Source organism: Callithrix jacchus, chromosome 10 (assembly GCF_049354715.1).
Source record: "Callithrix jacchus isolate 240 chromosome 10, calJac240_pri, whole genome shotgun sequence".
Classification (NCBI taxonomy): domain Eukaryota; kingdom Metazoa; phylum Chordata; class Mammalia; order Primates; family Cebidae; genus Callithrix; species Callithrix jacchus.
This window is the reverse complement of record NC_133511.1, coordinates 110,959,956-110,986,309: the sequence shown is the minus strand read 5'-3', so window position 1 is coordinate 110,986,309 and position 26,354 is coordinate 110,959,956. Positions and strand designations below refer to the sequence as shown.

Genomic DNA, 26,354 nt, shown 5'->3' with positions numbered 1-26,354 from the left:
AGGCAAAAAATAACATCTGCAAGACCACTTCAACTCTGGATAATGGTTTATACTCTCTGATAGAGAACAAACTTTTAGACTCATTGAAGAGATATTCATGAATTTGTTTTGTTTTCTAATCCAGTTTTTTTTTTAACTGAGGTGAAATGACATAAAATTAATCATTTTAAAGTGAACAGTTCAGCAATATTTAGTATACTTCAGTATTGTGCAACCACCACTTCTATTAAGTTCCATAACATTTTCATTACCCCAAAATAAACCCAGTATCCATTAAGCAATTACTTAACTTCTGCCTTTCGCCCTCCACCCTGCCCCTGGCAATCACCAATCTGTTTTCTGTCTCTATAGATTTACCTGTTCTGGATATTTTGTATACATAGAATCATCCAACATGTGACCTCTTCTGTCTGGCTACTTTCACTTAGCATGTTTTTGAGATTCATCCATATGGTAACATGATCAGTGCCCCTTCTGTTTTAAGTGACTAATATTCCATGACATGAATATACCACAATTTGTTTGTTTGTTTATTCATTCATCTCTTGATAGACTTAGGAAATCATAAGACATTGGTTGTTTCCACTTTTTGGCTATTGTGAATAGTACTGCTGTGAACATTCATGTGCAAGCATTTCTATGAGTACTTGTTTTCAGTTCTTTGGGGTACATACCTAGGAGTAGAAAATTGCTAGGTCATAACAGTAATTCTGCTCAACTGTTTGAAGAACTGCCAAACTGTTTTCCACAGCAGCCGAATCATTTTTCATTTCCAGCAACAATACATGAGCATTCCATTTTCTCCACATCCTTACCACACTTACTATTTCCTTTTTTGTTTTACTTATAGCCATCTCAGTGGGTATGAAGTAGTGTTGATGTGCATTTCCCTAATGACTAATGAAGCTGAGCATCTTTTCGTGTGCTTGTTGGCTATTTGTACATCCTTGGGAAAAGGTCTATTCAAATCCTTTGCCAATTTTTAAATTGGGTTGTTTTTCTATTGTTGAGTTGTAGGAGTTGTTATATAATCTGGATACTAGACCCTTACCAAATACATGATTGGCAAATATTTTCTCCCATTCCATAGTTTGTCTTTTCACTTTCTTGATATGATCCTTTGACACCCAGCTGATTTTTGTCTGGATCTTGTACCCTACAACCTTGCTGAATTTGTGTATTAGCTCTAGTATTTGTTTTATGGCTTCTTTGAGTTTTTCCTATGTAGGATCATGTCATGTGCAAATAGAGATTTACATCTTCCTTTCCAATTTGGGTGCCTTTTTTTTCTTTTTCTAGCCTAATTGCTCTGACCTGAACTTCCAGTACAGTATTAAATAGCAGTGGTGAAAGCAAACATTCTTGTCTTGTTGCTGATCTCAAGTGGAAAGCTTTCACCATTGAGTATGATATGATGATAGCTGTGTTTTCACAAATTTTTTTATAAAGTCAAGGAAATCCCCTTTCATTCCAAGCTTTCTCAGCATTTTTATCATGAATAGATATTGGAATTTTTAAGATAAAAACTGTACATGTATAAGGTGTACAATATGATGGCTTGTTATACATAGTGAAATAATTAGTATAATGAAGCTAATTAATATATCTGTCTCCTCACATAGTTACCTTTTGTGTGTGTGTAGTGGGGTACCTGATTTTGACAAATGCTTTTTCTACACCAGTTGAGATGTCATTTTTTCCCCCCTTGGTTCTGTTAATGTAGTATATTATGTTGATTTTCTTACGTTGAATCACTCTTTCATTCTTAGGATAAATCTGGCTTTGTCATGGTGTATCATCCTTTTAATATGCTCTTGGACTCAGTTTGCTGGTATTTTGTTAAGGATTTTTTGTTGTTGTTGAAGGTTTTTGCATCTATAGTCATAGGGATATTGCTCTGTAATTTTCTGTTCTTTTGGTTTTTGCTTTTTTGGAGGCAGGGTCTCGCTCTGTCACCCAGGCTGGAGTGTAGTGGTGCAATTACATATAGCCCACTGCAGCCTTATCTTCCCAGGCTCAAGTGATCCTCCCATTTCATCCTCCCATTCACCCTACCCTGGGACTACAGGCATGTGCCACCATCCCTGGGTAATTTTTAACAGATTTTTTTCTAGAGATGGGGTCTCACTTTGTTACCCAGTCTGGTCTCGAACTCCTGGTCTCAAGTGATCCCCCCACCTTGGCCTCCCAAAGTGTTGGAATTACAGGCATGAGCCACCAAGCCTGGCCTATAATTTCATTTTCTTTTTCTTTTCTTTCTTTCTTTTTTTTAGAAACAGGGCAGGATATTACTCTGTCACCTAGACTGGGGTGCAGTGGCACAATTTCAACTCAAGTGATCCTCCTGCCTCAGCTTCCCAAGTAGCTGAGACTACAGATGCACACCACCATGCCTGGCTAATTTTTGTATATGTATTTATTTTTTAGGAGACCGGGTTTTGCCATGTTGCCCAGGCTGGTTTTGAACCCCTGAGCTCAAGCTATCCACCTGCCTTGGCCTCCCAGAGTGCTGGGATCACAGTCACGAGCCACTGCGCCTGGTCCATTTTCTATTCCTGGGTGTCTTTGGCTTTGGTATCAAAGTAGTGCAGGCCTCACAGAATGAATTAAGAGTATATCTTTTGAAATTTGAGACAGATTGATGCTAATTCTTTAAATGTTTGGTAGAATTCACTAATAAAACCATCTGATCCAGTCCTTTTTCTTTTCGGGGAGAATTTTGATTACTGTTTGAGTCTCTTTAGTTGTCACGGGTCTGTTAAGATTTTCTATATCTTGAGTCAGTTTTGGTTATGTATGTGTTTTAGGAATTTTCCATTGCATCTATGTCATCTTGTTGGTGTATGGTTGTTCAGTATATTCTCCTATAATCCTTTTTAATTCTGTGAGATGTCATATCCTCAATTTCATTTTTGATTTTAGTTATTTGTATCTTCTTTTTTTCTTAGTCTAAACCACAGGTTTTTCAATTTTGTTATTCTTTTCAAAGAATCACCTTTTGGTTTTGTTGATTCTTTTGTTCTCTATTTCATTTATCTTCATCCTAGTCTTTATTTTCTTTCTTTTGCTTTGAATTTAGTTCTTTTTCTGTTTCTTAAAGAATAAAGTTAGGTTATTGATTTGAGCTCTTTCTTCTTTTTTAATATAGACTGTTAGCAGCTGTAACTTTCCCTCTGAGTACTGCTTTCACAGCATCACATAAGTTTTGGTATGTCGTGGCCTTGTTTTCATTTCTCTCACAGTATTTTCTAATTTCCCTAGTGATTTCTTCTTTTTCCCATTGGTTATTTAAGAGTGTGTTGTTTAATTTCCATACACTGTGAGTTTTCTAGCTTTTCTGCTCTCATTAATTTCTAGCTTCTTTCCATTGTGGTTGGTGAAGATATTTTATGTGATTCTAGTCTTTCTAAATTTATTAAGATTTGTTTTGTGGCCTAACATATAATCTGTCCTGGAGAATGTTTCATGTACACTTGATAAAAATATGCATGCTGCTCTTGTGCAATGGAGTATTCTTCATATTCCTGACAGCTCTAATTGGTGTATAGTGTTATTCAAGTTCCCTATGTCCTTTTTAATCTCTGCACCAGTTTTATCCATTACTTAAAGTTGGATATTGAAGTCTTCATTTATTATTGTAGGACTGTTTATTTCTGTCCTCAATTCTTTCAGTATTTTCTTTATATATTTTGGGGCTCTGTTGTCTGGTACATATATTATTATAAATGTTATATCTTTTTGAATCGACCCTTTTGTCAATATATTATATAATGAGCTTCTTTATCTCTTGTAACAGTTGTTGACTGTAAGTCACTTTTGTCTGATAGTAGTACAGCCATTCATTACAAACATCCTTTTACTTTCAACCTTTTTGTGACTTTCACTCTAAAATGAGTCTCTCTTACAGACAGCATATAGTGAGATCATGCATTTTGTTCATTCTGCCAGTCTGTCTTTTAATTGGTGAGTTTAATCCAATTATATTTAAGTGATTATTGATAAGCAAGGACTTATGCCATTTTGCTGTTTGTTTTCTCTACGTATGTATGTCTTACGTCTTTTGTTTATCTCCTCTAATACTGCCTTTGTGATTTTTTTTCCTACTTTGCCATTTTCATGCTTTCCTCATTTCTGTTTCTGTATACAATTATTTTCTTAGTGGTTACCATGGGGATTATAGTTAACATTCATACATTTTTAACAATCTAGTTTGAGTTAACCCCAGCTTAAATTTTAAAAACCCTGCTTGTAAGGTTTCAGTTGAGGCCCCAGTCTCAGCATCATGCTGCATATCCATGTAACAAAACTGCACTGTACCCTCAAATCTAAATCTAAATAAATAAATAATAAAAGCTTTGCTAATGACAATAAAGGATAAAGAAGCTCTGCTTCTACACAGCTCTGCCCCCTTTTATGTTGTTATGGTCACAAATTATATCTGTACGTTGTGTGCCCACTAATACAGATATATAATTACTTTATGCATTTGTCTTTTAAGTCATATAGGAAACAAAAAGAGAAGTTAAAAATAAAAAATACAATATCACTGGCTTTTACATTTATTCATGTAGTTAATTTTATTGGACTTCTTATTTCTTTATATGGCTTCGAGTTACTGTCTTGTGTCCTTTCATTTCAGCCTGAAGGGACTCCTTTTAACATTTATTTTAGGACTGGTATACTAGCAGTGAATGTCCTCTGCTTTTGTTTACCTGGGAATGTCTTATTTCTCCACTTTTGAAGAATAGTTTTGCAGGATATAGAATTCTTGGTTGATAGGGGTTTTTTTTGCTCAGCACTCTAAATATATTAACCCATTTCCTTCTGGTCTGCAACTTAGCTGGGTGGTTTTGGCTGATAGTCACTCACAAGTTTGCAGTCACACTAGTTGGCTAGAGCTGCAGTAATTTTAAGGTTGCCCTACAACTCAATAATCCACGTCTGAGCTCAGCACATGGTTGTTGGCAGGCCTCACTTCTTCACTGGCAGTTGGCTGGAGGTTCCATTCCTCACACCTGGGCCTCTCCAAAGTGCTGCTCACAACATGGCAACTGGCTTCCCACAGAGCAAGAGATCCATGAAGGAAAGACACCCTCCCTCACCACCAATGTTGTGATTGTTTTGTTTGTATTTTTGTTTTTGGATACTTTTGGTATTATTTATATAACACTGGGATAATCATACTTTTTCTTTCATGAGAGAGAGAAATTTGAACCATGGGCAGTTCTTTAGTGGAGAGGAATTGATTTGCTTTTCCCTAAAAGCATTGCCACTAATTTGCTTTACTCAGCCTTAGAAACGGAAGTAAGAGACTTCAAGAAACTTCACACAGCCTTGGAATGGAACAGCACACCCTTATAGATGACCTTCTCTTCTCCCTCCTCCCTCATACATCTGTCCTTCCTGTTCAGAGAGACATGAAAATAAGCTTTCTGGGCATTCAGGACTTTTAAAATGTCACTGTAAACTACTTTCCCATTGGTGTTTTGTTTTATGGAGGAAATGTGTCCTTTTTGATTAAAAACTCTGTGTGTGTGTGTGTGTGTGTGTGTGTGTGTGTGTGTGTGTGTTTTAGAGAGAGACACTTGAGTCATTCTTCCTTAGGTCATATTCTTCACCTAGAAGACCAATCAGCTCTTTACTATACACCTGCGCTGCTTGAAGTACCATACTAGGTTCAAAGGGGGGCGAAATCAAGAGATGCATGAAACAGTTCCCACCTTCAAGTAGCTTTTAGTATAAAGGGGGAAATATGAGAGAACCCCATTGGGGGAAAAATACAAGACAGCCTTTATGTCCCAGAGCAGTGGTCACCACAGTATTGATAAGGCAGATGCTTACATTTTCCGTATGTAATCATATAAAAAGGAGATGAAAAATATGGAAGTGGCCAGGAAAGAAAATGAAAAATCTTTGTGCTTGTGTTCGTTTTTCAGATCTGGTAAAGTACTTCCAGCATAATAATATTTGAGAACTTTAGATGTCCCATTTGTAGGACCAAAGTCTCACTTAGCCCCTCATTAAATAAGTGAGAATAAAGCTGCCCATCAGTAATTAGACAGTTTCATTCTCACTTATTTAATTATTTCCCATATGAAAGAACCATTATGTCCACATTTTTTCTAATTTTGAAAAATTAAGTTAGGTTCGTGTCTACAGTTTTATATTTACTGTTTTAAAATTATTTCAGTATTTATAGAGAGCTTCATAAAATGAATTAGCCATTGGCTCATGGCAAAAATAGTAATGCAAGCTGGTCTACCAGTATGCTAGCTACCTTTTGTGTTTGAAGATGGTAATACAACTGGTGTTTCTTCTGCTTGAGTAGATGCTTCTGGAAGAAGAGGCTTGGAATAATTAGGAAGTCAGCCTCTTGCAAGATGGCCCGCCCTTAGCAATTGCATCTCTCCTCTAATGGACTATTTAGGCAGGTTTTTAATATTCCATGTAAGGGTAGTTCTGCAGTCTCTCTGGATTATTGTAATTGTTCTGAAATAGAAGACTGTGTATGCAAGACGTTTTCAACATCATTCTGGTCTTAAGCAGATTGTGGGCTGGAGCTTGGCCTATAATATAAAAACAGTGGGCCAGGCGTGATGGATCACGCCTGTAATCCTGGCATTTTGGGAGGCTGAGGTGGGCAGATCACCTGAGGTCAGGAGTTCCCGACCAGCCTGGCCAGCATGGTGAAACCCTGTGTCTTCTAAAAACATAAAAATTAGCCAGGCATGGTAGCGGGCACCTGTAATTCCAGCTACTAGGGAGGCTGAGGCAAGAGAATTGTTTGAACCTGGGACACGGAGGTTGCAGTGAAATGAGATTGTGCCACTGCATCCAGCCTGCGCAGCGAGAACAAAACTACATCTCAAAAACAACAGTGGGCTTGCCTCTGGGAAACCATCCCCACATCCTAAAATACATGGAAATCAGAAAGGGCAACTTTTACCACATTTTTATACTTAGGAATTAAGTCATATTTTTCTTTTTGTATACATTATTTAGACATATTTATAGATTCATATTTACTCCATGCAATTTAATAATCTCAACCAGGGCTTTACATTTTAGTTTCCCTTCCCCCAATGAAATCTATAATACTAACTCCTTTATTAATGATGTTCCACGTTTGAATATGTTGTCTTCTTTCTTCTTGACTACTACTATTAAACTTTTGGTTGTTTTATCCTTTTAATAAAAAACAAATTCTAAATTTTGATTTAATTTTTCTCTCCTAGACAGTTAAATCTCACACAGAAACAGATGAGAAACAAACAGAAAGCCGCACCATCACCCCACCTGCTGCACCCAAACCAAAACGGGAGGAGAACCCTCAGGTAGGCCTATGTCTCCAAAGGCAGAGCCCCAGCTACAGTGTCTAGTTTATTCTCATGTACCAGGAGGGGCACCTGTTCTCTGAATGAGGAAATGAACCTGATGTTCATTTTCTTAGGCTCTTTTATTATTCAACAACATGATTGCCAAGTCAGATTGGTCTAGAGTGGAATTCTTAAGACTGTGATCTTGAGGGTCCATGCACTGGCACATAGGCATTTTGATTGTATCAAAGAAAATGTTTTTTTTTAAAGTGTTGTTATTCTTTATATGCATGTTACAAATTCAGAATGTTAAAATGAATGATGATTTTCCCAGCTGTCCCATTACATTCTTAATCATTACTGTGTTCTGTTTGTCTCAGCCAACATTTTTAAGATGTCCGGTTCACTCAGCTAATGTGTATTTATATTATCGATTACAGTTATTAAATGTACATTTTTGGTATAACCATTATATGCATTAGAACCCCAAACCCCAAATGAATCAGTAGCTCAGAAGTAATCCATTGAAGCATAAAAGTAGGGATGAAAATAGTAACATCTATACTACAATTTAGGATAGAATTCTAAACATAAATAGCAAAGAAGACCCTGATACAAATATAGAATGTCAATCTGTATGTCCTTAGACAAGCACATTTTTTTTAGTTTGATGTTTTGGCTTAAGCAGCTATAAATGGAAAATGTAAACAGGTAATATGATGATGAATATCTGACAGTTAGATTTCATTTGACCAGTAATTCACTTGCCTCTGTCCTCAGTGCATTCTTTGTAATGAAACCATGTGAAATGGTGGCATGAAGCCATCAAAGCTTCATGTCATTTTTTTAAAGCAGTAATTTATTGAGCCATTCCAGGTTTCCTAAAACAAGTACAAAATATAATTCTTTCTGATACGAAATGAATGAATTTTTAATTTTATCATTAAAAAGAGGACTAAAATTTGAGCCAAAAAGAAGTACTAGTCACAAAAACTGCTGAGGAACTTGTGAAATCGTCAAAGAATTAATGACAAGTATTATGCTTTGAGGAGGAAAAATTGAGCAAAATTTCCCTGTCAAAGGAAACTGAAGAATCCAGCCTGGGCAACACAGTGAGACTTTGTCTCTGCAAAAAAATAAACAAAATTAGCCAGACGTAGTAGCGCACGCCTGTAGGCCTAGCTACTCAGGAGGCTGAGGTAGGAGGATCACTTGAGCCCGGGAGTCTAGGCTGCAGCGAGCTGAGATGGTGCCACTGCACTCCAGCCTAGGTGACGGAGTGAGACCCAGTGTAGGCAAGCAAGTTACCATCATGTGTAGTAGCAGATATTTCACCTTCTAGTTGGACAGAATCACAGTCATAAACAAAGTAAATTAGCTCTTAGCATATGTGGGATACATATATGAGGTAAAATATCTTGACAGCTTTTTAGTCTATCATCAAAAACTTTTCCACAAGAGAGGAAATATTTTTTCACTTAATAATTATTTTATGAGCTTGATCTAAACTGGCAAAGATGATTTGGGTGTGAGTGGCTAAGAAGGGTACTGTTACTTGCTTAAAAGAGGGTGAATCTGAATGTCAGTCTATACACTGCTTTATCAAGAGAACAGCTGGGGGAAAGCCTCTTGATCTTGATTATATTTCTAAGGAATAGTGAGAATTAGGAATGTAATCAGTTGGCAGCCATAAAGTGTATCTCATTTCAACGTAGTTTAGAAAACAGGAAAGTCAGGCATGGTGGCTCACGCCTGTAATTCAAGCACTTTGGAGGCTAAGGCGGGTGAATCACCTGAGGTCGGGAGTTTAAGACCAGCCTGACCAACATGGTGAAACCCTGTCTTAAAAAAAAAAAAAAAAAACAGGAAAGTCCAAGACTGCTTTTTCTTGCCAGACTAATCTGGCTGTGAAGGGGATAGGTGCCCATCTAAGTTTCTTTGAAATAAGAAGTAATAGAAAAACATTTCTTCAGGACTCTGAAGATACCAGTAAAGGACATTTCTGTGTTCTCAAGTGGCTTGCTCAAGAAGTTTATCTTCAAATAGACTGAACTTATCACTTCAGGCCAAAGTAGTGTAATATCAAGAATAAGACGTCAGGACTTTAGAAGATCAAACTGTGGTATAAATAACTCTACAGGAGTATGTCTTTTACAAGTGAAGGTGTTCTTTATTCATCAGAGAAAGAAATTGATAATGTATTATTTGGCGTATTTAGAAACTGCATGCAGTAGTACAACAGAAAATGAAGACACTCTTTTCAGAACACATGCAAACAAAGAAAGAGTAGAAATCAATCGGTTGCCCTCTCTGGCTTGAAGAGTCTTAGCATTGCATCTTTGGGGCCCAGCATTTTCACCAGCTTAGCTTCTGAAGGAGCCGTAAGAGTGGTCTTCAGAGACAAATTGCTCCATAATTTTTAGGCTCATGTGTGATTGAAAAATCATAGTATTCAGCAGAACCACCTGCCGTCATTCCTAAAAATCATTTAGCTGTGAGTTAGCATTGTGGCAGTATAAATGTGAGAAACTGTGGCCTAGTCATGACAAGTGAAACACTCAGAACTTGGTGCTTGTTAAATGGGAAGCTTTTTAAAACCCTCTGCGTGTTTTGTGAGTATGAAATCCTGTTCTTTTTAAGAGGATTTTTCTGCAGGGTGGAGAACTCAGATCACACAGATACTGATTTCTGTCACTGAGAAAGGAGATGTAGGCCCCAGTCCTTCCCTTTTGGCCCTGTTAAACCAGAGAGCCTCGAGAGCAAGGTATCTAAACTGTGGCCCAAGATGGCTTCATATCCGGCCCCACACAAATTCGTAAACTTTCTTAAAACATCATGAGATTTTTATTTGCGATTTTTTTTTTAAAGTTCATCAGCTATCATTAGTATTAGTATATTTTATGTGTGGCTCAAGACAGTTCTTCTTCCAATGTGGCCCTCACTGAAGGAAGCAAAGAGCTTGGACACCCCGCTATAGAAGATCTCCATGGCTCCTTAGAGAATGCCTACTCTTTGTGCATTCAAGTGACCTGCCCCCTGGCTGGCTTTCCCTGGTGTCTTAGTGGGAACTGGCCGTTGGCTTTGTGAGAACCCGGACTGAAGTATATTCTTCTTTTGTTTCTCTGGCACAGAAACTTGCCTTCATGGTGTCTCTAGGGTTGGTAACACATGACCATCTAGAAGGTAAGAGAAGATATTCTTGACACTGTCTTTTTTTCTGGCCCACAGCTTTGTTCCTGAAAATGGTGTCTGATTGAATTCCTAGAATAGAAAATTGGAACACAAATAGAGGATGATTCAGCCAGTGTAGACTTTATTTCCTTTAGTGGGAAAATTGCCTGCCCTCTGTCTGATATTCTTGTCATTATCCACACAACTGTCCTGGGAAAACCTCCCCAGTTGCCTAAATTAAGGTGACTTCTGTTCACTTAGGGGAGCTCTTTTTCTGAACAGCAGAAAGTAGCAAGTGCTCTTCTGACAAGTCTGTATATTCTGGTCACTCCGGGTTATCAGAATATTGAGAACAGTTACAAAGCTGTACCTGTCCTGGTTATTTAATTAAAGAATGATGAACTTTGATTACTCAGTTTAAGTCTTAGGGATAAAGCTCATTCAGACCTGTATATACAGCAGTCTAAAAATAAATCAGGACAACTTGTTTACAAATGTTGTCTATTAAACTCTCAACAGAGAGCCACGTGTGGGACAGCGTGGTCTTGCCGGGGAGAGTAGATGGTTCTACATACTTGCTTCCAATCGTGTGCTTGCCTCTGTTGAGGCTTTGGTGAGGCAGAGAGGTGTCCCTATTTCTGATTTCTTATGGGGAAACCAATAGATAAAACAATGAAGTTAAGTTTTTTAGGTTCTCCATGCCTGTCTTCTAATCAAAACCTTTTCTTCTCTCAAGAAATCCAAAGCAAGAGACAAGAGCGAAAAAGAAGAACAACAGCAAATCCGGTCTACAGCGGAGCAGTCTTTGAGCCAGAGGTATTACTGGCCAGTACCTTGGCCCTTCCCTCACTGTTTCAGTTTTCTTAATGATTTGGTCAGTGCCTCCCCTCTGAAAACCTGCTGAAGAGCGGCACCCTGATTGTACTTGGTCAGTTCTGTGAAGTGGTGGATTTTTTTTTTTTTTGACTTACCATTTTTATTAGTCACTGCTTCCCCTTAGGTTTTTTTCCTAAGTTTCAGCAGATACGCTCCTACCTTAAAATTTTAATTCATCCTGACTTCAATACAACTGCATTGGCAACAGAGGCAGACTTCTCTGAAATAGTCTGTGAGAGCCAAGTACATATAATAAAACCCTTGAGCACTGAGACCTTAGGATGATTAGTACTAACTAGTCAGCATGTTGACGGTCATGCTGTGCTTGGTCTTTAGCTTGTGCCAGTATTAGTAATTACCACACTATTCAACCAGTTGCCTTTCCTTCTTCAATCCTCAAAGCGTAAGAAGAGTGCAGTCACATACCTAAACAGCACAATGCACCCTGGGACCCGGAAGAGAGGTGAGGACCTTTTTTGTATCTCTCCCTTGCTGCTGTTACTTTTGCTTTCTGTGTGTGTGTTTCTTCTCCTTCCCTCCTCCCATCATTATGGGACCTAACTCCTCTATCCCTTGAAAATAGTTTTGTTGTTGTTCTCTGAGAATGGGAGAGAAAAGAGAATGAGATTTCTTATTAGAGTTCTGTATGCTGAGTCAAAAGCTGACTTTCCTAGGATTTTGGCAAAGCTGACTCAGGGGAATGGGTTAATGTAGCATTTCTGCCCCAAGCCTGCCAGGCCATCCATGAATAGCACAGTGAACAGAACACCATGTAAAAGGAAGCATTTGAGCGTCATTAAGCAGAACAGAGCACTGTCGTTGCTAGGGTGTTCCTAATAGTCTTGGTCGTCCTGCTGCCAGCGAGGCCAGAGTGTGGCTCTGAGTTTCTTGGAACTGCAAACTTTCCAGGAAGGAAAAAGGTAGCCACACTTGAGAACTTAGAATCTTTGAGAAGAGGACATCTCCAACTAAGGAAGAAAAGATCACTGTCAAAACAGGCTCCCTAAAGAACAGATTCCTAAAGAGCTCCAACGCCATATTTCAGACCTTCCCCTGAGCATTCCAGAAACTTACTCTTAGGCAGAGCAGAAAAAGTAGCAGCAGCAGCATCTCTCACCATGCAGGTCTAAATAGGTCTTAACAGCTCAGGGTTTGAGCTCATAAACAAGGCACTGAAATTGTTCTTTGATGTCAGTAATACATCCCAAGGTCCTTTTCTCCACATGGTAATGTGTCCCTGAATTATAGTTCCAGGCTAGAAAGGTTGCAGAGTGAGTGGAGTAGCATACTAATTTTTGCATATGCACACACAGTCTCAGAGCTATTGGAAGCTCAGGAGGTCATCGTGACCCTTTGTCTGCCTTAGGCAGGACTGCACTATTACCATTCCCTCCCCACAAAAGATATTTCATACCCACCCTTAGCAACCCATCCTGTTGTTTCATCAGTCCTGTCCTTCAAGTACTCAAAAATATTTAGATGGCAAACCCTAAATCATTGCGTTATATTGATTCCTGGGCCACAGTAACCAGTACTGTAAGTTATTTTTGTTTTGTCTTATGTTTGGTAAATTTTTTTTAGTGACCCCTGATGCAGTTCTTGGAAAGGAGCCCCCCAGCTAGAGGCCACAATAATTGGTCTGTGATAGTGGGCAGTATCTGCTAAGAGGACAGGGGTTAAATGAGCCAGAAAGACCCTGGCATCTCTTGCCGAGGTCAGAGGATAAAAGCCTGTATCCGCAGTGCCTTTTGTGGATAAACAAGAGAGCCTTCATCTTGTTCTTCCCCTTCCAGCAGCACTGAACTCCCTAGAAAAGACAAACCAGTAAGATCTGGCTTTGTACTATAGGCATCACCAATTGAACACAAAGAGGTGATATTTTTGTAACATCTGACAGAATCATTATTCTTGTATATAATCCTGATATAAATTATAACTGTTGGCAAAGTCATGATCCTACATACCATTTACCAGTGCTTATCGGCAGTTTCGTACCTCTCTGGCTCTTTTTTTCCCTTTGGTGTGTTGGGCATATACTTTTGATCACTCACAGCTTAGAAGCTATGACCTTGGCCCTTAGAAGACAAGGACCTTGACTTAGTTATATGGTAAGGCAAGAGTGGCTGACCTAGACTTTCTGTACCCACGTGGCTCATTTAAGATTCTTTGTAGCCTTAAGGTTTGAGTCACAATGCTTTTATACCAATCAAGTCTCTCAGTTGTGCTGATGGCAGGGCCTTTCCTGAGACTTTTAAACAGCCCCAATTTTTAGACATGTAGTCCATCAGAATGCTTGTAATGTAAAATGGGGGGACAACTGCCAGTCAACTGGGGAGAATATCCAGGAACAGAAATACTTAAATTCATTGCCAAGCCCAGAGCATCTTTCAAGCTCTTAGGTTTCAGCTACTCCCAGGACATACCTCTCAATAGCTCTGACAGCAAGGAGTAAGATAGTTAACTTGAATTTTGCCTCCTTGCTTTGCCCGTCTCCATCCTTATAAAATGCAGACGGAAGAGAGAACGAAAAGCAGAAATCCTAAATAAATCAGTTTGTGGGAACTGAGAATCATTAATAGTATTGTGAGAATGCTGATTGCAGAGAAACCTTAAAGAACAGTATCCAAAAGATATGAAAAATTAAAATAAACTCATTCCTGACCCTGGCTCCCACTGGGCTTTGACATCTTGGTTCTTGCACTAGAAATCTCAGATTGCAATAGTCAGGAACTTCTCTACAATCTGCCCAAGGTGAGGTCTTTCTACATAAGCCAGCACCTTCTGTCATTCTCCAGAGCTCTCTTATCCTCCCTTCTCTTGAGAGTCATGTAGTTGTTTCTAATGACATTTAAATCTTTGCTTCTCTTTCTTCCTTTGGGACTGTTGTATTAACCTTCTGTCTGCTACCTCACTTCCTTTTCCATGCTAGCCAATGAGGAACACTGGCCAAAGGTATGTAAGATCATTTTCCCCCTCTCTTTCCCTCCCCCTTTTTCCCTTTTGTTCCCTTCTCTTGGTATATAGGTCGTCCTCCAAAATACAATGCAGTGCTGGGGTTTGGAGCCCTTACCCCAACATCCCCCCAATCCAGTCATCCTGACTCCCCTGAAAATGAAAAGACAGAGACCACATTCACTTTCCCTGCACCTGTTCAGCCTGTGTCCCTGCCCAGCCCCACCTCCACAGACGTAAGTAACTTGGGAAAAGCACACTCTCTTTCTGAGAGCTTAAATTGGGAAAAGCGTTATCATATGTTGTCTCCTTATCAACTTGCACCTTCTTGACTAACGCTGGAACAGCAATAAACCCTGTAGAATGCTTTTTATGCCATGTAAGGCAGCTTTCCTCTGGGGTTCCAGGCCTTCCTTGTCCTTGAGAATCATGTTAAATATAACCTCATGGAGCTCAGCCAGCCGTCAGAGTCTGAATTTGATCTATTGTGAATGAGTTCTTAGAAAACAGATAGGGCGGGGAAAACAGCTCATACAATTGAGAGTTGTGCAGGTTTCTATCATCAGTGTTTTGGGAGTGGGGAAAATGAACAAGGCATACAGTCCCCCAGCAGCCCTTGTTTGCTGCTTCAAATACAATTCCAGAAGTGGAAAGTTTTCTTTAGAGCAACTGTATTCAGCAGAGTTGATCACAAACAGGTTCCTGGAAAACTGTCAAATACTTCGTAGGCTTTTACCCACAAACTGCAGGAATGTGGACTAGTGCTCTGTTTAAACGAGCCTCAGCAAAGCTCAGAATTCACTCAGCAGATACTCACTGAGCACTACTCTGCTGAGTAAGTGCTATTCTTAAGGCTGGGGACACAGCAGGGAACAAAACCAACTCCCTGTCCTCAAGGGGCTCATCTGAAGAGGCAGATGATAAGAAAGTGAATGTGGCCAGGCCCAGTGGCTCAAGCCTGTAATCCCAGCACTTTGGGAGGCCGAGGTGGGTGGATCACTAGGTCAAGACATCGAGACCATGCTGGTCAACATGGTGAAACCCCGTCTCTACTAAAAATACAAAAAATTAGCTGGGCATGGTGGTGCGTGCCTGTAATCCCAGCTTCTCAGGAGGCTGAGGCAGGAGAATTGCCTGAACCCAGGAGGCGGAGGTTGCGGTGAGCCAAGATCGTGCCATTGCACTCCAGCCTGGGTAACAAGAACGGAGCTCCGTCTCAAAAAAAAAAAAAAAAAAAAGAAAGTGAATGTATAATATGTCAGGTGATGATAAGTGCTCTGAAGAAAAATGAGGCCAGGCATGATAGCTCACACCTGTAATCCTAACACTTTGAAAGGCCGAGGAGATGGATCATCTGAAGTCAGGAGTTTAAGACCAGCCTGGCCAACATGGCGAAACCCCGTCTCTAAAAAAAAACACAAAAATTAGCCGAATGTGGTGATGTGCTCCTGTAATCCCAGCTACTCAGGAGGCTGTGGCAGGAGAATCACTGGAACCCAGCAGACAGAGGTTACAGTGAGCCAGTATTGCACCACGCACTCCAGCCTGGGTGACAAAGAGTGAGACTCCATTTAAAAAAAAAAGAAAAGAAAAGAAAAGAAAAATGGAATAGATTAAGGGCATAATACAGCATACTGCAGGAGGCTGATGTTTATGAAGACTGGTAAAGCCTCTCTGACAGGATGTGAAGGAGTGAACCATGGGAGGATCTGGGAAGAGCCTGCCAGGTAGAGGGACCAGCATTGCAAAGCCCTGAGGTAGGAGTGTGCACGGCACCTGGAAAGAAAGCAAGAAGGCCAGGGTAGCCGGGGTAGTGCCAGCTAGTGGGAGATGAGGCCTCAGAGGTGACTGGAACAGTTGTGCAGGGCTTTGGGGCTTCGTTCTCAGTAAAATGGGAGATCATTAGAGGGTTTTGGGGAGAGGAGTGATGTAATCTTTCAATATTTATTTTGAAAATTTTCCAACCTACAGAAAAATTTCAATAGTGGTACAGAGAACCAGTGTCCTTCACATTGATTCACCAGTTGTTGACATTTTGCCACATACACTTCTCACCTACCATACACACTTATTTTGGGGGAACCGGATAATAAGAAGTTGCAGACCTCCTGAATCTTTACCCTAAAATATTTCACTATGTATCTCCTAGTAGTAAAGATACTCTCTTATATAGCTACAATGCATTTATCAAGTTGAGGAAATTTAACACTGATACAATATTAGTATATAAAATATGCAGTCCATGCTCAGATTGCTCCAATTGTCCATACTTGCTTTTGTGACACTTTGTTTTTTCTGCTCCAGGGTGCAATTCAAGATTACTCTGGACATTTATTGTCATGATATTGTCTATTTGGTAATCCTTTATTCTAGAACAGTTTCTCAGCCTTTGTCTTTCATAACATTGATGTTTTTAAAAAGCCAGTTCCTCTGTAGAGTGCCTCTCCGTTTGGATTGTCTGGTTTTTTTTTTCTCAGCGTAGATTCAGGGTATGCATTTAGAGGAACACTAATATACTATTACGTGACAATGGGTCATTATCAGTGCATCACAGCAGGAGGCACATGATGTCAGTCTCCCCTGTTGTTGATTATGTTAACTTTCATCTTCTAAGATAGGTTCTATCAGATGTTTCCACCTTTAAATGTGCCTTTTTCCTGGGGTGGAGATAGCTTTGAGTCTGTATACATATCCAGTCTCCCAACAAACTGTTACCCAATGTTTTTAGCATCCTTTCATGATTCCTGCCTGCATTTATTATTTTAAAGGTATATGCAAAATCAACTTGGATTTTAAAAGGATCACTGTGTCTAAAATATGGAGAAGAAAAGGGCCTATAGTGAAAATAGAATGGAAGCAGGAAGACCGGTTAGGAGGCTGTTGCAATTGTCCAGGCAAGAGATGATGACGGGCAGGCACAGTGGCTCACGCCTGTAAATCCTAACACTTTGGGAGGCCGAGGTGGGCAGACTGCTTGAGCCCAGGAGTTTAAGACCAGCCTGGGCAACATGGTGAAACCCCGTCTCTACTTAAAAATACAAAAATTAGCTGGGCATAGTGGCGTGTGCCTGTAATCCCAGTTACTCAGGAGGCTAAGGCAGGAGAATCACTTGAACCCAGGAGGCAGAGGTTGCAGTGAGCTGAGATTGTGCCATTGCACTACAGTCCTGACTGTAGTGAGACTCCATCTTAAGAAAAAAATAGGTGTGGTGGCAACATAGTGAAACCCTATCTCTACTAAATACACAAAAATTAGTTGGGCATACTGGTGTGCACCTGTAGTCCCAGCTGCTCGTCAGGCTGAGGTGGGAGGATCACTTGAGCATGGGAGGTTGAGGCTGCAGTGAGCCATGACTGCACCGCTGCAGTCCAGCCTGGGTGACAGAACAAGACCACCTCAAAAATAAATTAAAAAAAGGAAAGAAAGATGATGATGATAGCTTAGTCTAATTTGATGGAAGAAGCAGAGATGGAGAAAAGTGATCACATCTGCATATATTTTGAAGAACCATCAGGATTGAATATGGGTTATGAGAAAAAGAATGGTCAAGGATAAGGATAAATCCAAAGTTTTTGGCCTAAATGACTAGAAAGATGAAGCTTCCTTTTACTAAAGAGTAAGAGAGGAGCAGATCTCAGGAGGGAAACCAAGAGCTTCATTTCACACACGTCCCAGTTCTTTGGTAAATTACAGAGCTTGTCATTGACCATTGTAAGATAAAATGTCTCTTGAACTTGAAGGTTCTCAGAACCTACTAATGGCACACCGCTCTCAAAGGAGCAGCAGAATACCATATGAATGTTCTGAGTTAAAATTCCAGAGGCAACAAAGAAAGTGTTATTTTTGGAGGACTCGGGTCATGGAAGAATTCTGTTCTCTGACAGGTTTCCTTGTTTCCTTCGTTAGACATTGCTGTGGTTACAGATTCATCATTGCTCTAAAGGTTCAGCATTTTTTCCAGCCTTCCTGACTTTTGGCATTAATAATTGACAAAGATTTTCTAATTGTCCTTTTAATGAGCAGCAGGGTCTCTATGAGAAATCTTGTTTGCTGGCGCCAAAGATTGTCCCAGCTTCTTCTCAGTTGAAATATTGCCAAAGGATCGCCAGCTCCTTGGCCTCTTGGTAGAGCTCTCCCTCTAGGGTGGTACACAAATGCTGGGGGACAGATGAGTTTGTGGTTCTGCATGTGAGTCTCTCTCCTAAACAATGTTGTTGTTTTGGTCAAATGGGATTATGGTTCTCTTTGAGAGACTGAACCCAAAGGATCCACTCGCCAAATAAACTAAGATTCTGCCAGGTTTTGTCTTAAAATGCAAACATTTTTCTTTTCAGAAATCTGAAGGTAAAAGAAAGCTTTCCTAAAACTACTAAATATGTCCGGAACTCCCTAAGTTAAACTTGACAGAATGTATTTTTAAGATAATTAACTTCTCTTTTTACAGTATCCCAGTAGTGGTAGTGATTAAAATCAACACACAGGGCTCTGTCTGTTTGCTGCTGGGTAGCATACGTTCCAACAACATTAATTAAACAATAGCACTTGAGAGGCAGGCATTTCTAGGGATCAGAAACCATTGTGAGGAACTTGGTGTAGTACAAGACCTAGCCAGACACCAATCCTCTGGATGTACCTTGTTGCCATTATCATCATTTTATGATAAAAGGGAAGATACAAGGAAGATATACTGACATAAATTTTTTTTAGCACATGATGAAATTGTAGTTGATAGAGCCAGAGTGCTTCCTAAAAACATATGTCTTCAGCTCATAGCAAAGAATCATGGGCCAGCTGTCTTTCAACTTACCTCCTATTTGGTTTATAGTAATAATTTGGTCAGTCATCAGAGCCTAAGCCTTTTGACCTGGCATGCTGCCTCTGTAGGACTTCCTCTGCTCTTTTTTAGACAAAGAACCAGTTCTGTATGGATAAAATGGTTTGGCATTTTATATTCATTTCTATGGGCAGCAGTTCTCAAAGTGTAGTCTGGGAAACCCCAAGACTCTTTCGGGGACATAAAGTCAAAACTGTTTTTATAATGATACTAAACCATCATTTGCCACTTTCATTCTCATTCTCTCAAGGCCGAACAGTGGAGTTTACCAGATAACTGCTTGATGTGTGATGATGTCATCACTCTGGCCGCTAATGAAATGTGTACCTATGTGTTTTGGAGTTTTAAAATGTTTCAGTATACTATTTTTATGACTTTTCATGGTTCTGTAATTCAGAATTAGAAGTTTTTACCAGCCTGGGTAATAAAGTGAGACTCGTCTCTACAAAAAATTAAAACAATTAGCTGGGCATAGTAGTGTGTGCTTGTAGTCCCAGCTGCTTGGGAAGCTGAGGTGGGAGGATTACCTGAGCCTGGGAAGTCAAGGCTGCAGTACTCTAGCCTGGGTGACAGAGACAGACCCTGTCTAAAAAAGCATTGTTTCTTAACTGTTATTACAGTAAATATTAATAGATATAACTCATATAAAAGCTCCCTGGGATCCTCAGTAACTTTAAGGGTAGAAAGGGATCTTAACAACAAAACACCGAAAATTATAGGATATATAAATAAGATAGAAAGTTTCCTTTGAGAACTTAAATAAATTATTTAACCTTTGTTTTCTTTCTGCCTTCTGTTTCTTTTATTAATTTCTTTTTTTTTTTTTAATTACTCTTAGTAAAAGCTAGATTACTGGGGCTTTAGCTACATCTGCAAGATACAACTACAGTGTAAAACCCTTTCAAAGTAACTGCCTTCTATTTCTTGATGGTCTCCTTGCTCAGGAGCAAAGGAAAGTGAACCCATCTTCGTCTATCCCAAGTCCCTCTGAATAAGATGTCCAGTTTGTCTCATTCACTCTATCACTGATAATTTTTTCTGTGGTTCATGTAAACAGTCTCTAAAGTCACACATTTTAAATAAACTTTATAAAGATGCAGACTCACCACGTAGGGCTAAGGTTCAAGAAAGGCTAACCCTCTAGAGAAGAGTAGACCTCAGCCTGATTTTAATAATGAAAGAAGAAAGTCATAGTTAATCTAGGGATGAAACCTTACGTCTGTTGGTGCCTGGAAGTTAAACTGTTAGGCTACATTCACATGTAATATTTTTCAGCATATGTTAAACATCTTTTTTACTGTCCAGGGGTCACATTTTCCTGTTAAGAAAGATTAAAATCCATCCACACTATAATATATCTTAAAATTTTTGCAGCCTCTTTTCTGGGCTGCCAGATATGCTAGTGGATTACAGAGAAAGTTTCCCTTGGAGTGAAATTGTAGGTCCATGATGATGTGTTCCTTCAGTGGTGGTGGAGGGATCACATCATAGAAAGGAGGGACTCACATTGCTCTCTACCATTGCTTCCTGTGCAGTTTCTGTGTTAGACCTTCCAGCAAAATAGCCAAGAAATCCACAGCAGCACATTGGCTTGACTTGCTGGGTCACCTCTGGTACTTCTCTTCAGTCTTCCCTTCCCTGGTGTCCTTACTGGTGGATTTAATCCCATCCAGAGAATGAGCTAGAGATTGACTTGCTGGAAAAGACCTCTTTAATGGCTCTTTTTTTTTTTTGGCTATGGTCTCCTGTTCCAATTTTAAGTAGATCTGCTTTATTCTGATGGTGCCTTCTGTTCAGAGGCTCCAGCACACTTACCTGAGTCTTAAAACTATTGCTGTGGTGGGGGAGGTAGAGAGACAGGACAGGCAGAACAGAATGGGGCTGCTAGTCTTTTTCCAGCTGGTAAAGTTTTTATAGGGATGAAGCGTCCCAGAATAGAATGGTCCATTGAACAGCAAACACAAAATACTGGTTTTAGGAGAGCATTGTCAGCTGTTGCTTTGGCTTTTTAAATTCTTCATGTTAGAAAGAACACGCATATGAATTTAATTTGTTTCTGACTGAATATTTTCCCATTTGAGCTTTCATTATATTTTTTTCTTCTTGAGCAAGCAGGTTCAGGAAAACCCCAATTTTTGTCTGTCTTCTTTCCCAATCCTTCTAAACTCTGCCCAAAATTGATAGGTGACGAGAATTGTTGGTATCATATTATGAAACACTTTGATGAATGGATTTCAGTACCTATAAGATTGGTGATATGTGGGTTGTCCTCTGCCAGAAATTACCAAACTCTTAGGTATCACCTATAAGTTTAATTTTAGCCTAGGCGACTACAGACCTTTCCTGTAAACTCTAATTTAAATTTAAGAATACAGTAGTCCCTGTTTATCTGAGGTTTTACTTCTTACTGTTTCAGTTACCCATAGTCAGCTGCAGTCTGAAAATATTAAGATGTTTTAAGAGAGAAAAAAGACCTCATTCACATAGCTTTTATTACAGTAAATTGTTATAATTGTTGTTTTCTTAGTCACTGTTGTTAATCTCTTATTGTGCCTAATTTATAAACTAAACTATCATGGGTCTGCATGTATGGAAAAACATATATATATATATATGTGGTTCAGGACTGTCTGAGGTTTCAGGCATCCACTGTGGGTCTTAGAACATATCCCCCATGGATAAGGACGGACTACTGCACTGTGCCTACCCAGGGAGCCTTAGCTATATGGAGTGAGTAGGGGCCTGTGCTATTGGTGATCCCTACTTCTCTTGAATACTCCTGGAACGAGGCAGCTGACTGTCCTAAAATATTTATATGCATCCAGAATGCACATGTTACATTAAAATTTTACCTTTTTTGTCCTTTTTCTTACCTTTCCTCTCAACTTTATAGGGTGATATTCATGAGGATTTTTGCAGCGTTTGCAGAAAAAGTGGCCAGTTACTGATGTGTGACACGTGTTCCCGTGTATATCATCTGGACTGCTTAGACCCCCCTCTGAAAACAATTCCCAAGGGCATGTGGATCTGTCCCAGATGTCAGGACCAGGTACCGTGGGTGGGTCTGATGGGTGAGGGGCCAAGGAGGACAAAGACACAGCCATCAGGAGAAATTCCTTTCTCTGGGAATGGCAGTCTCTTCTCTCTCCAAGTTGGTCTTCAGGCTACATCTTCCCTGTTCATGGCACAGCACTCAAGCACATGGCATTCATTCCCTCAGAAGTTCTCTGCCATATTACTGAGGTGGATAGACTCTTCCTTGTATTTGAAGTGACTTAGCTTCTCTTTAAAAGTCAAGACCCTTAAAAGACCATTGTGCTTCATTCTCTAGGAATGGTCCAGACCAAGTATATAGTTTTAAAACTCTTCTTTGGGAATATAATCCTTAAGAGAAAGTACCCAGTTGATTAATTAAAATAACATCCTGAGCCAGGCACAATGGCTCATACCTGTAATACCAGCACAGTGGGAAGCCGAGGCAGGTGGGTCATCTAAGGTCAGGAGTTCGAGACCAGCCTGGCCAACATGGTGAAACCTTGTCTCTACTAAAAATACAAAAATTAGCTGGGCGTGGTGGCAGGTGCCTATAATCCCAGATACTTGGGAGGCTGAGGCAGGAGAATCGCTTGAAACCAGGAGGCGGAGGCTGCAGTGAGCAGAGGTTATGCTGCTGAATTACAGTCTGGGTGACAAGAGCAAGACTCCTTCTCAATAAAAATAACACCCATTTTACTTTTTTTTTTTTTTTTTTTTTTGAGACGGAGTCTCACTTTGTATCACAGCCTGGAGTACAGTGGCACGATTTTGGCTCACTGTAACCTCTTCCTCCTGGGTTCAAGCAAGTCTCTGCCTCAGCCTCCTGAGTAGCTAGGATTACAGGTGTGCACCAACACACCCAGCTAATTTTTGTATTTTTAGTAGAGACGGGGTTTCACCATGTTGGTCAGGCTGGCGATCTGAACTCCTGACCTTGTGATCTGCCTGCCTTGGCCTTCCAAAGTTCTGGGATTACAGGTGTGAGCCACTGCGCCCAGCCCACCCATTTCACTTTTAACCTATTTTGTTATATCACGCTCAGAGAACTAACTGTAAAGTATTGTTGATATTTTATAGACTTAAAAGGCAAACATATTACTGTCCTAGCCTCCCTCCTTCTCTGTTTAGTTTCTGATTGCCTTTTCTCCATTATCCATGTATATATATGTCTTTATGATCTTATTATAAGCTGTCTCAAGTCTTCTTTAGAGTTAGGCAAAGTATAAATAATAAATAAGCAAGCCCAATAGCTCAGCAAGCACTGGGATCCTGCTCAGTCTTTGGAATCCTGCTTTGAACAAATTCTGGGTTTCCCTTGTAAGCTTGTCCTCATCCTGCAGGCTGTGTGGTGCAGCAAACCTTCTCTCACTGTCTTCCTCCTGATGCTCCTTTGTGACCTTCTGATGACTTTTGACATAGGGTCTAGATTATACTTTTTATTTGGGACTAATATTTAATTTCCTTGGTCAGGCTGTCTTTGAGAGGCATATAAATCTAAAATTAAGACAGACAGCTCATGTCAGGTCAAGGTTGAAACTGCCAGTGGCTGCTGCCATCATGCTGATGTGCAGCTTTTGTATTGGTGGTTCTAACTGTCAGGAGTGGTTGGGTATCATGTGGCGTGTACGAAAAGTTAGGAATGCTCAGCCAAGTCCAAGCTCCTTCTAAGCCTGGGCTCAAGTGTCCTGGCTGTTCCTGCCTTGAACTTCATTCTCCTAAGCTGATATTTGGAACTTTTTAGTCCAGAAACTAGAGACCAGGGTTTTGCAACACTGCTACCATAAATCCTTCCTGGATTTTATCTGCCAGTAGCCACAGACCCCATTGCTAGCTGTTACATAGAGGATATGTGTTTAAACCTCCTTCTCAAGGTAAAATTCTAAAAATCTTTTCAGATGCTGAAGAAGGAAGAAGCAATTCCATGGCCTGGAACTTTAGCAATTGTTCATTCCTATATTGCCTACAAAGCAGGTAAGGAGTTACCCATACTCACTTTTTTGTAAGCTTTCCCCTTGTTAAAGAAAAAAAAAAGGTACTGGCAGTATTTGTTTTATTCCCAAAAGGAAATTTAAAGTTAAAAATGAAAACCTTGGCCGGGCACAGTGGCTCATGCCTGTAATCTCAGCACTTTGGGAGGCCAAGGCGGGCGGATCACAGGACAGGAGTTCGAGACCAGCCTGGCCAACATGGTGAAACCCCGTCTCTACTAAAGACACAAAAATTAGCAGAGTGTGGTGGTGGGCACCTGTAATTCCCACCTACTCGGGAGACTGAGACAGGAAAATGCTTGAACCCAGGAGGCAGAGGTTGCAGTGAGCCGAGATGGAGCCATTGCACTCCAGCCTGGGTGACAAAGCAAGACTCTGTCTGGAAAAAAAAAAAGAAAAGAAAATATTTTGCTCTTAACTATTGGAGGAAACAAACAAAAAATGAAAACCTTTTATTAGATGAAGTGGAAATACTGTGTAGCATTTTCTTTTTATTTATTTATTTTTTGAGACAAGGTCTCACTCTGTCGCCCAGGCTAGGGTGTAGTGGCAAGATCACAGCGCACTGCAGCTTTCACTTCCTGGGCTCAGTTGATCCTCCTACCTGAGCCTCACAAGTAGCCGAGACTATAGGTGTGTACTACCATGCCGAGCTAACTTCAGTATTTTTTGGTAGAGACGAGTTTCACCTTGTTGCCCAGGCTTGTCTCAAACTCCTGGGTTCAAGGGATTCACCTGCCTTGTCCTCCTAAAGTTCTAGGATTACAGGCATGAGCCACCATGCCTGGTCTGTAGCACTTTCTTGGGGGAAAAAATGAGATGTGGTATCCCATTTATATAAAGCCAGATCCAAGCCACTGACAGTTTTCTTAGCATACTGTACACAGAAGAAGGAAAAGTCCAGGTGAACACTGTGCACTGGCTGTGGGACTCATAGGACTTTGGGGAAAATGTCTTTGGAAGGCATTCTGAGCACAGTCCTTTTCAAGGAATTAATTGTCAAAAACTGTTCCTTTTTTTAGCAAAAGAAGAAGAGAAACAGAAGTTACTTAAGTGGAGTTCAGATTTAAAACAAGAACGAGAACAACTAGAGCAAAAGGTGAAACAGCTCAGCAATTCCATAAGTGTAAGTAAAGCTTGTGCCTTCAACAGTCCTTACATAGATGCAGAGACTTGGGCCTTTCCACATACAAAACAGTACGTGTGGACCCCAGGCTGCTTCGGGTCCTTCTGTTTATTAACATGAGTAATTTGGGCAAATGCAGTTTGCTGTCCAGTTAGAGTTCAGGTGGCCAGTTGGTAGGTGGTGCCTTACCTAAGCTCTGGAACATCCTCTTGGCTTTCATCTGAAAGAGGGTTCTCAGTCACCAGGCTGCATAAGTAACAGCTACACAGTGTAGCCACAGCCCTGCCTATTCCTGACAGTGTGTGGGGGGAGTGTAGTGCCTCACCTGACACTGAGCAGACACAGACCAGGTCCCCTCGTGTGATTCTTCCTAGTCACCTGAGCGAGTGGGCCCATCCACACGGCCCTCCCTTGCTCTTGCTTCCACACCATGCTGATTGCATTTCCCGGTTTTCCTGACCAGTGTGAGGAAGTGGGCTTTCTAGAGACAAGTATTGGAAGTAAGTACTGCCCAGCCCAGCCTGTCCAGGTGGGAAAGAGGGTTGTATTTGCAGCAGGGGGACAGAGACTCATCCCAGGCAAGGAGCCAGCCTTCTTTTCCACGGAGTAGGTCACCCTTATTGGAGTGAAGTGACCTCAGCCCTCACAGATGCCAGCTGGTGCTTGTACTTGGTGGTGGTTGAACTGTCCCGCTTAACCTGCTTTCTCCTCCTTACCATACCTACCCATGGCATGCAGATTTAACACCTCTTTCATCTCTTTCCCTGCCTAAAACAGAAGCCAGCAGGTATGGGAGGCTGAGGGCAAAAGGGGAAAAGACTACAAGTCCCTGACTGAGCAGAAGGTGTTCTGTTGGTTGCAGGCCTTTGTCCTTTGGGCTTAGATCCTCCTAAATGTTGCCGGTGCACCCTCGCACTTCCTGCTGCCCTCAGATGGAATCCAGATAGCACCCTGGAGAGCTCAGTCCAGTCCTGAAGGCCCCCATTAGCATGACAGAAGCATATCAAAACCCGCCTGAACAGGCTGCAGGGCAGCTGTGGGAACTTTTTTTTTT

The 26,354-nt window shown here is 40.6% G+C and overlaps 1 protein-coding gene across 36 annotated transcripts in view; it reads left to right on the top strand.

Moving 5' to 3' along the window:
* The window catches only part of PHF21A (PHD finger protein 21A), a 195,554-nt gene that overhangs the window by 164,133 nt on the left and 5,067 nt on the right, over positions 1-26,354 (top strand). For 27 of the 36 annotated variants that reach the window (XM_078340919.1, XM_078340914.1, XM_054240811.2 and 24 more), the window contains 8 exons: positions 7,236-7,334; positions 10,448-10,499; positions 11,224-11,303; positions 11,766-11,826; positions 14,388-14,551; positions 22,044-22,199; positions 24,082-24,157; positions 25,197-25,300. In XM_078340919.1, the coding sequence (XP_078197045.1) occupies positions 7,236-7,334; positions 10,448-10,499; positions 11,224-11,303; positions 11,766-11,826; positions 14,388-14,551; positions 22,044-22,199; positions 24,082-24,157; positions 25,197-25,300 (792 nt within the window). Of the gene's footprint in view, positions 1-7,235; positions 7,335-10,447; positions 10,500-11,223; positions 11,304-11,765; positions 11,827-14,292; positions 14,316-14,387; positions 14,552-22,043; positions 22,200-24,081; positions 24,158-25,196; positions 25,301-26,354 lie in introns of all 36 variants that reach the window. The other 9 variants (XM_035262489.3, XM_078340925.1, XM_035262490.3 and 6 more) reach the window with 1 other exon arrangement.